At 31.6% G+C, this 12246-nt stretch overlaps 1 protein-coding gene across 1 annotated transcript in view; it reads right to left on the bottom strand.

The window, feature by feature from the left end:
• LOC107449764 (nephrin-like) overlaps nucleotides 1–12246 on the bottom strand; it is a 233334-nt gene that overhangs the window by 18941 nt on the left and 202147 nt on the right. The window contains exons 11-14 of the mRNA XM_043038973.2: nucleotides 7327–7480; nucleotides 6684–6742; nucleotides 4763–5006; nucleotides 288–599 (exon numbers count right to left, since the gene is read on the bottom strand). Of these exons, the coding sequence (XP_042894907.1) occupies nucleotides 288–599; nucleotides 4763–5006; nucleotides 6684–6742; nucleotides 7327–7480 (769 nt within the window). The remainder of the gene's footprint in view (nucleotides 1–287; nucleotides 600–4762; nucleotides 5007–6683; nucleotides 6743–7326; nucleotides 7481–12246) is intronic.

A 12246-nucleotide genomic window follows, 5' to 3' on the forward strand; every position in this document is an offset into this window, starting at 1 on the left:
AACGTAAATATTCATATTTAGATCGAAAGTCAAGGAATAATGCTTTTTAAAAGGCAAAACGGTAAGTAACAGAAAGAAACATTTACTTCGTGTAAACTACTACTACTACTGCTGTTTTACATATGTAGGCCACTTTTCTGGGTTAGGCATTAACAGGTTAAGAGCTGTTGAACCAGTGATAAAATTCGATCCAGGTAATATCAAATTATAGAAAATAGTATTACAAATATTTTACATCCATTGAAAACATGTACTATAATTCAATGTTACGATCAGCTGATACTTACAAATGACATTTATATTAACACTTGTCCACGTAACGCCTTCAGTGTTAGCAGCTTCACACCCGTATTCACCCCCATCTTCTCTTGCCACGTCAGTAAGTTCTAAAAGAGGACCTCTGTACACGGCTCTGTGTCCATATCTAGCTCCGCTGGGTCTTGCACTTCCGTCTGCCATGTCCAGCAATGGCAGACCATTCCTTGTCCATGAGTAGGTCACTAAAGGAGGATTTGCTTTCGCTGTGGCGTTGACTACTGTGGATTCGCCCTCCATAACATCAAAACGTTCTGCAGGGTTAATAAGGAATTCCGGTTTATCTGTAAAATAAAAAGAAGGTAACGGGTTTTAAAATTGTGAATATATTCTTAAAGGTTGGATGAAATTTCATCAAACTAGACCCATAGCATTTTATGCAAAGGCTCAAGAAAATTTGTTTGATTAAAGGGTAGAATCGCTGGCCTTTTCACAACGGAAAAATTTCGACGAATCAACAAATCGCTGAAACTCCATTTCTGGTTGCCACGATTATTTTTGTTTTCATTGACGTCACCTTAGGGTTACCATAATTTTTGCTTAACGTTATGCGATTGGTTCTTAATGTAATTTTATCTTTGCAATAAAGACTGTCCGAAAGACAAATGTATTTTTTTTTTTTTGGATTGGAGCAAAAAGGTAAAATTATGATATTTGAAAAGGAAATTACATCTCTTTTCACTATTTATATACATGTTTAATAATATCCGTTGATAAATTAACATCTATTACAAATGTTAAAACATTTTGCATTGTGTTTCAGTGGTTTTAAAAAGATTTTTATGAAAACACAACAAAAATCCATTACTTTTTGGCACCGTTCTTGGCGTTAAAAAAATTGCAGAAATAAGAGAGATACCCTATTGTAAGCTTACCATTTATTTCATGAGATATGATCCGTTCAGAGTAACGTAGAATTTTTGGGTCAGTTAATTTTAAGGTTAAAATGCAGAATTGGCGGCCCCTTAGTTTAGACCCACGGTTTGTCTGACACCCCGTTTCTGGTAACCATGATATTATTTGCTGTCTTTTCTTTCGATAACGTCATATTCGCATTACCGCAACTCTTATTTCTGTTATGTGAAAGGTTCTTAGTTTACTTTTTGGATATTTTATTTTAGTTACTTTAAAAACATTCTAAAATACATAACAAAAATCTAATATTTTTTGGCACTGATCTTGGCAAAAAATCACTGGAATAAGAGGGAATCTCGATTGTAATCTATTACAAATTTTAGAAGGCATCAAACAGAAAAGAGTATATGATGGAATGATGAAATTAGGATACTACTATATTGATACTATAGGAGATTAGTGCATATGCTACTGATATGTTAATGCTGGAAACGAAATTGAATACAATACCAACATTTAACCGACAAATAATTAAATGATTTATTTAATACTTTAAGACACATTGCCACACCATGTTATACAATATGCCAAGTAAAAAATCGACAAAGTATGAAATACGGCGATTACATACTTCTAATTAGTATAATAATGATATATTTAATGTTTTAACACTAGTAAAAGTAAGAAGTAAATTTCCATTTTACTCAATTTAATAAGAGAGGTATCGATTTTTAGTGACTGCAATGCTAAGTAATTATAGAAACCGAAATACTAGTCTGGCATCGATACCTTTACCGTTTTCCACTATTCATTAGCAATTTCTTTAAAGCATCGCACAATTGCCCGGTTTATTCTTTTCCAGCATTGCCGACACTGATTTATTTCTAAATAAATGGCCACTACCCGGTATTTCTAACGCAGATATTATATTTTATTTTATAACCGTCATTGAACAGCCGATCCACTTTTTTTTGTTTACGACTACTTATATTCAACTAGGTAGCCTTGAAAATCCAGAAGACAAGGGAACTTCTGGATCAAGCATTGGGCGAAATTTTGCCTTCGTGGAGGACATTTTTAATAGACCTAGCCTACCTTTGCGTTACATGGAGAGGAAGACCACGAAAACCTCCTATGGTTAGCCTGACGGCAAGGAGACTCTTATCCATGATCCGTCTACCACTGCGGATATTTCACGTCGGCACTGTGGTCGGTGCACGTCGGATGCAGAATTCGTATCGACCAAGCATCGCCGTGATTCGAACCCAGTTCACCTCATTGGAAGGTGAGCGTTCTATCCCCTGAGCCATCGCGACTCGCAGATATTTAAAGGCAGTTCCCTGGTACTGATATTTTTTAAATCGGATATTACTGATAATGGATGTCATCAAAACTGTTCACTGCGCTCGCCTGAAAGTGATTTGCTGGATTCCTTTCAGATTGCTAAATTCGCTCGCTCCATACTTATCCAATTTAGTCTAACTTGGTACTCATTTTCTAGAAATAAGAATTTTAACTTTTGATTGTTAGTTAAAAAGCATACGCATGTCCTAAGTAACGATATTTCTTCCAATGTTCAAACTGTCTAAATTGCAAAAACAAATTCTCTACTGGGATAGTAATAAATCAAAAAAAATTTTTTCTTCGTAAGAACAGAATAAAAAATTGAGCAAGATCAGTTTCCGGGTGACTAACTTTCACTTGTTCTTTTTATCAATGAAACAAGTTCCGTCGGATGTACTTGAGCCGCTAATTGAAACCGTCTACAAGAACTCAATTTCCGAATGAGTTCCTTTTTTTTATTTCCTCTCAAAAGCTAGCTGTACTCAAAATAAATTCTTTTTCTGCCATTCGATAGTAAAGTAATCTGACATTATCTAAGACTTACCCTCTCCATTTCTTTTATCTCGTAGAATTGTTTTAACATCATTTTTTTGAGTCAGCAATTTATCCTCTGATAACTTACCAGTCTTTTCTTTTCCTTCCGAAATAAATATCTTTAAATACCATAGATTTTATTTAGTTAAAAAGTAAAAAAATACCGCATTCGAATCAATAGGGTTGCCGAATTTCAAATTTCCTTTAGATTGCGAGGATCTAAATAAAATTCTGTACGCATTTCGAAACTATTACTTAATTGAAAAACTCCAATCGGGTAATCATATTTATTCTTAATTATTTGCATCAATATACTTAATTATACTTATTTATTCGCATCTTGATTTATAAAAAGTAACGGTCGATATATTTTAAGCTATCAAAAAACAGGAGCCCATTTTCATAATTCCATACCACATCTCCATAGAGCCTGCAAATGCATTTCCCCTTTATTTGCCCCTCTCAGTCACTGTGGTTTTTCTTGTATCTGTTGTTCATCCTTTTTTCTCTCTCGGCTACGGTGATTTAGTTTTTTGTTCGCAACTTTACGTTTGATATTTCAAATCAGTTTGGTTTCTTCTCATTCATATCTGATAATTCTTGAATACTATTGAATATGAATCGAATAATATGATATTCATAATATTCGAAATTAGTTACAAAAGTTGGCAACAGCAACGGAGTTCAAAGGAGATTATGTATTGCAATAGCATTTCACCACGCCATTCTTTATAATCCGAGTTTATTTTTACAGCTCTATAGCTCATAACAAAATCAATTAACCGCCTTAAAGCAGCATGCAGCGTTAACTGTTAGCAAATGTTTTAAGAAATCTCGAATAATTTTTATTGCATCTACTCGTTCACTGGGGTAACTCTGCAATGGGATACCTGCAAGTGATGTAGCATAGGTATCTCGATCCTGATTGGTTGTTGGAACGTGGTATTTGTTTGCGTTTGCCGCTGCTCTTTCCGAAGTATGCTGAAATCAGCCAAGTATGAATTCTCTTGAGTTCTATATTCTTTCACAAAGTAAAGGCCAATGCGCGACCCAGGTGCCCAGCTCAAATTTCAAGACAAAACAAGATATTCTTTCACATAGAATTCATTCCTTTCACTACATATTCTTTACTTAACACAAAGACAGGCACGAAGCCACGTAGAACATAAAGAAACCAATCATGTATCGAATTCGCCAGGTCCAAAAAGCAAACCTATATCACGGTTACAATTAAAGACGTAAACAAATAAAAACTCCAAGTTAAGTACAAGACGTAGAAGATAAAGAATTATATTTCAAAAAATTCGATGTGGGATACGGTTCTGTATGTACTGAATTCCTTAAAATTCTAAATGTAATTACATAAAATTCTAAATGTAATTACTTAAAATTCTAAATGTAATTACTTAAAATTCTAAATGCAATTACTTAAAATTCTAAATGTAATTACTTAAAAAATTCTAAATCATGTGGGGAAACAACTTTACAACTTTACAGCACAACTTTAAAGGCCATTTTGCTTATAAGCGATCAGCTGGCGCTGTCATCATAGGTTACATGTGTGGGTATTTATGATCTTCTTCGTTTTCAAGTGCAAGTACCCAATTAAAGTCTGCTATAATATATATGTTATATTATCGGGATAGATGTATTTCCAAGGTAAATGCCAATGCAAAAATTATTAAGTTTAAGAAAATAGTAAAACAAGACTTACACAATACACGGAGAACATACGTCTCGTGAACAGTTCTTTTCAGAATATGATTGGTGGCTTGGCAGGTATAAGATGTCATGTCATCTGATGACGTCACATTGAATTTGACTTTATTCCGGGTACTTTTTCCACCATATGTTGAATCTATTACTCCATCATGCTGGCCCGTAATGGACTCTCCTTCTCTCCACCATAAGATGGTTGCGTCTGGATTGCTACTGGCTGTTTCACACGTTAGCGTGACCTAGGAAATATTTTCCATGCGTTCGAATCACTGCTAATAACTATATAATTCTTATAATTTAATTTTTCATACATTTAATTTTCAGCAAAAGAAAATGATCAGAATCTAAACTAACGTTTTTGAGTTTTAAAAATGTTATCCCTTTATAAAATGAACTGAAAAAGAGTGTGTCAAAATATAGTGTTTCATAATCAACGATTTTCATCTATATCTCAGTATGTACACGAATTATTAATTCAATAAAAGTGTGTTTTAAAAGGTTGTGCACCCTTACACTATAAAATGAAGTAAAAATATTTTTTTTTAAATATTTTTATTTATTTCACATATCAAATATAAATAACTCTTAACCAAACTTTGATAATAATTATTGCAAGATAGTGAGTTATATACACATATAGTAAGATTAATTTATATTCAATGTTATATGCCAGTATGTGCATACACATTTAGTACTTTTTCTAAATTCCGCTTTTCCATCGCAATTATTAATTCCTTATTAATTCATATTAAAATAATTTTAGTTAAAATGCATAAATTAATTTAAATTAAAGTAAAATGAATTATTGTAAATACCCGAATGTATCTTTATTGTGTTGTTCTTTCATATTATAATTTTTAAAATTTGTGTTCAGTCCGAGCTGAGCACAGGTCTATGTACGCGACAGCTCGGAAGGAATTAAATTAATCAAAAATTAGCTTATTCCTTTTCGTGAATTTGAATGTACTCACTTTAACTAGAAATCGACTCAACTGATTTTTAGATCATTCAATCTTTCTGTTATTCTTATTTGCCTTAGTTTCCGGTCTGAGTTAGAAGCGTTTTTTTTTTTTTACTTTAAATAAAAATTTATAACTTTTTAATAAGTTTCTTTTTTATTTATAGCTTACTTTTAATTCAAATTTTGATAAAATATCGAAAATAAGTCCACTGGAAAGTAATATTTTACATTATTTATTCAGTTAATTTTAATTTTTTTGGAAATGTATATCTAGTTTCACGCATTGCACTACAAGTCTTACGCTCCAATTACCAACCACCTTTCAAAGTGTTCAATATTTAAAAACTTGCTTTACATTAAATAACCGAGGTGTTGCATAAATATTGATACACATTTTAAGTTACACTAGTTCACTTCAAAAGGATGGAGAATTACATGGTAATCCTTGACAAAAAATGTCCTTGTATGACACTAAGGGCACTTCCTTACGATGATATTTTCTTTTCCCTTTTTGGCGAGATAGGTTGCGTGTATTAAATTCTGCATTTTAGGTAGGTCGAAGATTTAAAAAAAAGGAGAAATGCAAAATGTAAACATAACTTTAAAAATATTTTAATGTTTCGACTAGTTTTAATCGAACTTATTTCAAAAATGGCAATTACCATAATTATTATTCATTAATTAAGATTTTAGTATTTTTTTTATTTCATTCATTGAAAAATATGTTGCATTGATCATTGTTACGAATTTCAGATTTCAAGGTGTCAGATAGGTTCAATGAAACACATATTATGAGTAAAATAAAACAAGTAATGTTTCAAAATTTCAGTTAATTACTTAAAAAATAAGAAACTTTTTTAAGTAGAACAACATGGAATAATTTGAATCTCTTCAGGCAAAAAAACAGCCCTCATATTTTAGGGTTAATATCATAATGACATATTGACCTACTTACAAAATCTCCTGCTTTAGGTTTTCTTGGTTTCAGTTTGATGGATACAGAGGTTGGTGGAACTAGAGAAGAAAAAAGTGTGTAACTACCAGTTTTAATATATATATATATATATATATATATATATATATATATANAACCAAAGATAATTATATATATATATATATATATATATAGTTATAAAATAATAAATAAAATGCTATAAACATGGTTTTAGATTTAAAATTACAAATAGCTTACTCAAGATAAAATGGTTGAAAAAAATGGCTTTCTCATATCAATAAGAAACTTAACCTATTTTTCCAAACCTAATTTATTTGTTTGAAGAAAAAAGCACTGCCATGATAAATCGCACTAGTACCAACATAGGCTTTTTTGTAGCACTTGAGGCTCTTTTTGTAGCATTTTCGAAAATGTCTATAAAATACACTTTTACCCCATCTTCATAATAAATTTTTAATCCAGTAGAACGATTAGATACTATTTAATTTTATATGGGCCCTGAACTTTATTTCATGTAATGATGTTTCTTTTAATAACATCCTGTAAACTTTGTTCTTCTAAAATAGGGCTTTATTTGTTTTAAGGATCAGTATAGTATAAGAGCAAAGAAAGAAGGAAAAAGACAATATCTACTGTAACTTACATAGCACTGTAGGAGACACGGTAGCAATGAGAGGCTTTGTCAAGGCACTATTGGTAGCTTCGCATCTATATACAGCACCATTGTCACTAGCTTCTGTTCTGATGATTAAGTCACTTGTAGTGCCAGCAATGGTGCTCTTTTCCACAGCCCGTATCTAGAAGGGTTTATTAAAAAAAAAANAAAAAAAAAAAAAAAAAAAAAAAAAAAAAAAAAAAAAAAAAAAAAACACACAATTTAGAAACATTTTAATTTTATTTTAAAATTACTATTTGAAAGAAATGAAATCGTGATTGAATCGTACTACAGTCAAACCCCGGTATAGTGAACCTTCAAGGGACCGACATTTTGGTTCACTATAACCGGGAGTTCACTATATCCGTTAGCAGACAATTTAACTAATGGTTCCTTAAATCCTCACTCTTATTTCACATTATTCAAATAAATGACTGAAAAATATTATGTAGTAGCAAAAGATGTGTTATTTTTTTATTACTCTTCGTCTTGCGTATAAAAAAAATCTTGTAATCTTTAACTGATGAGCAATCCTCAACATCAGATATGGAAAGACTTCCCGACTCTCAGATAATTTTTCCTGAATTTCTGTTATTCCGCTTTTTAAACCTGTCTAACCTGCCATTCGATTACATAAAAGTAGTCTCACAAAACGGCTTAGCAAAGTCTTCGACGTTTGTCCAGATACTGGAAGTTTGCGGCTTCTTCGAATGCTGAACCACTTCAGTAACGCTTTTTCAACATCCTTGTGATCTGCTTTCTTTTCTCAACTTTTACCTGCCATCTAAATTTCTTTCATGAGCAGAAATTGGTAATTAACTATTTTTCCATTTGTAACAAACTGTAGATTTGGAAAGTTTATATTCCCTGTAAATATCAGCTTGATTTCATCCATTTTCAATTTTTTGACTATGCCCATCATTTTATCATCAATGGAGAACATTTTACGTTCACTGCTCGCCATAGTTGAAGCTGAGACACTTGTTTGCAGGCTTTTTTTAACTGAACTGAGAGCCAAAAAGAGTTGAAATGAGGGTCTTATCAACATAGATTAGTTGACCAATAATGAATAATTACTCATTCCCTCTGACAGAAAATGCATATTGATCCCACTGACGCTTTACAGGTGCATCAGTTGTGCCTGAGTTGGAAGCATCTGCTTGGTTCATTTAGGGATGGGAAAGTGAGATAAAAGAAGCTAACAAGAAAAAGTGCTTATCGCTACATTCCCCTCTATAAATGGTTTTAAAAATCTAAAAATCGGCATATGTATTTATTTTGAAGTAGAAAATTTCAAAACTATTAAAAAAAAATGAAGAAAAAAAGTAGTCGAAGACAGAAAAATGTTCATTATATCCAACTTCCTCACTTTTTTGGTTCACTATATCCACAAAAAATAACATTATACGTGCATAGCAAGGCACGGGACCGAGCATTTTGCTCACTATATCCGGGGGTTCACTATAAACCGTGTTCACTATAGCGGGGTTTGACTGTATTAGATTTACCGTAATACGAGTTAGAAGTTCAACTCACTAAAAGTAAGATTAACTATATATTTAAATATATACTTTCATTCAATCTGTGATATTTAGAATTGACAGCAATTTTTCCAAGTCTTGATAATTTCACTTACTTCCTTACACTTAATTAGAGTCTAAATATATTGACTACGAAAATCACTATCACTCTTAATTGTAGGTCTCATTAGATTCCATTACTGATTTTGCACGTGCCAACAAAACAGAATATTTTTAAACCAAAAGGCTAAATTTTCTCGTACCGCTAGAGGTGCAGTAACTACAAAAAAGCCATTAAAATTTCTTTTTTTTTTCTGAACCTAAACTATTATAGTTTAGCGTTGGNATATATATTAATAGAACGTTCGTTTTTAAATGTGATATCCCAGGTTCGAATCCCAGCGATAGCTGGTTGATACGAATTCTGCTTCCGGCTCGCACAGATCACAGTGCTGTAGTAAAATATCCTCAATGGTAGACGAATCATGGGTTAAAATACCCAAGTCATATGGCTTGGTTGGTGGTTTACTTATTCTCTCATACCTGTAATGCAAATGCGGGTTAGTTCTATTGAAAAAGTACTCTCCAAAGGCAAGCTTCTCCAAACCCTTGATCCAGGAGTTCCCTTGTCTATTTGGGTTGGGTTCAAAATTACAAGACTATGGAGTTAAGCATTGATAATCGTAAACTTAGAATTGGTTCTACTGCTTAACGCTGGTTATAAAAAGAATTAAAATGTACGAAAAAAAAACAATGATCAGAGAAATTCAAACGTGACCCTCTGCTGTTAAGTCTTATCAAACATTAGAACGGAAATCTAAAATTTAAAATCTTAAGAAAAGCTTGTATGGATTTATTTTTTTCTCTTTGAAAAAATTATTGTTACCAGACGAGGAAGCAATCGCACAGAAGGGGGGAAAAGTCCTGATACAAACATTTCGATGGCTTGACATATAAAAATGCTTGGGAAAAGTTTTAAAGTATGTCATAAAAACTCCTGCATACCCAACGGGTGGAGTGGTGTGTATTTCGGTAAGTGCAAACTAAAATCCTTTAAAATTCATTCAAAAACCTAAGACTTCTAGATTTCCTAAAACTTCAAACATTCTTTTTTGAAGCAAAATTTTTTATTTCGTTAAAAATGCCGGTTTTCTGAACAAGAAGAAAAATATGTATATTTTCCCCTTTTTTCGTATGCATATTTTCTCTTTTTTAATAATAATGTCTACATATTTTAAAACTAGGCTAATTTTACCATTTATTTATAATACGCAATATTATCTATAATTGATAAAACAAGGAAAATTACATTAAAGAAACCGTGAGATAAATTTCATTCAATTATACTAAACAGTATCACTGCATTAAAATTTTTGAAGATGAATATAAATCGTAACTATATAATAAAATGCACATGAATTGATTACAACTTTTTTTATGATAAATTATTAAATTATGATAATCATGAATTACAGAAAAAACTCCGTCTAGTAGGAATGTCTGACAATTAAAAAAGAAAAACTGGTTAAAAAAATTATTGTATCTGAAATTGTAAGAAATTAGCGTATTTAAAATTGAAATTACTCTCTTTTCAGTTCAATTTTCTTTAACATTTTTTTAAATTCCCCACGTTTTGTCTAAACAGCCGTCAGCTGTCCTCGCTACTCATAGAAAACTAGTTTGGATACATAAAATTTTCTTAAGTTTTTTGAGGTTAATGAATGAATAATCATCATAAGTTAGTAGTAATGATTTGAAATTTTAGAAAAAATCTGAAAGTTCAGTTCATAGAAAAGCGCATTTAGTTTAACGTTGTGTTTTCCAGTGTTGGCATTTGCCCAGCCAAATGGAGGATAGAGTCTTTGTCTAACACTCCCTAACCAACGTTTCTATTCCATGTTTTTAAGGCTGGGTATTTGATTGGATTTCACTTCCAGCAACTATGCGTTAGTCCTTCAAAATTTACCCTAATATGATGTCTGAATGTTTTGACGCCGGGTAATTGGGGAGCGTTGTGTGGAGACAGAATGATTGCCATATTGCTATACTACAATCAACCTATTTTTTTCCTGTATACAAGGTGTTTCACAATCTGTTGATATATAGTTTTAAAACCTTGAGACAAAGCCAAAAAAGCCCATTTATTTAGGGTCTCAAACTAATCATTCGATGGACAAAAAACAAATTAGCACTATCGAATTCCTATGAATTATTTGCTTAGCTGAGGAAACCTGTAGATGCTTTGAATAATCACTTTTCAACTCGCTTAGTATACTCAGTTCCACCTTCCACAATAGTGCTTCATTAGTTATCAACATTTTTTGCTTAGTCTTCGCTTAAATGTTAATTTGATATATCTGTGGTAAATACAAAAATGATTCTAAATTGTATCTGTAAATGTTCATTATTACGGAACAGCTTTGCATGAAACAAAGCACGATAAATAATTTAAAATTGTGGAACATGGATAGTTTAAGTTTTGCTATAAAAGGAAATAATTTTAATTTGTTTTCTTCAACAATGAACTAATAACTAGTAAATAAAACAATTAGTATGTTACGTTCGCGAAAGGCAATTTACTGAGCCATTAATATCTTTCCACAAAGAAGCTCCATCACTAAATATTGAGCATCATTACGAAAGTGTCTTCCAAATAGATCCGGAATTCGCGGGAACAGAATGATTTATAACACCCTCTGCTGTTCCCTCATCTGTACATTTCCTATTATTTGTTGCACAGAAAATGGGAGACGGAAACTGTTTTAGCAGCTCAGAAACCATAGATAGAATATTGGTTTTCTCATCATGGCACTTATGAACGTGAGCGTGGTCGTCTTTCCGAAGACGTAATGANTCTCAATAGCAAGCTTGTAGTAATCACGTTTTTTTATTGAAATTTGCCTATGTAGGCTTTTATAGAGTAAAAGATAAAATTTGATGACCAATATATTAAGATAAAACATAATAATTACTTACTAACACGGAGTAAATTATTTCTAAGTACAAAAATATTTATAGAATAACTGATATATTGTTAGTTTAATGGAATATTTTATACCACAGGCGATAAATAGAAAATGAAGGCCGTTAGATAAATCATGCACTTATATTTCAATGTGCGGAGTAGGCAAGGTTTGTAGTTATATGAAAATTGGAGCAATCACGCTTTTTATTGAAAGTTGCTAATGTAAAAGATAATATTTGATGGCCATAATATTAAGATAAAACATAATAATTATTTACTAATGCGTAGTAAATTATTTCTAAGTAAAAAAATATTTATAGAATAACTGATATACTGTGAACTAAATGGTTATTTAATGTTTCTCTTATCTTTGTTAAAAGAAAATCTTTTGAATGGGTAGTATTGTTTCTTTTTGCTTTTAGC

This window comes from Parasteatoda tepidariorum, chromosome 10 (assembly GCF_043381705.1).
Source record: "Parasteatoda tepidariorum isolate YZ-2023 chromosome 10, CAS_Ptep_4.0, whole genome shotgun sequence".
NCBI classification, from domain to species: domain Eukaryota; kingdom Metazoa; phylum Arthropoda; class Arachnida; order Araneae; family Theridiidae; genus Parasteatoda; species Parasteatoda tepidariorum.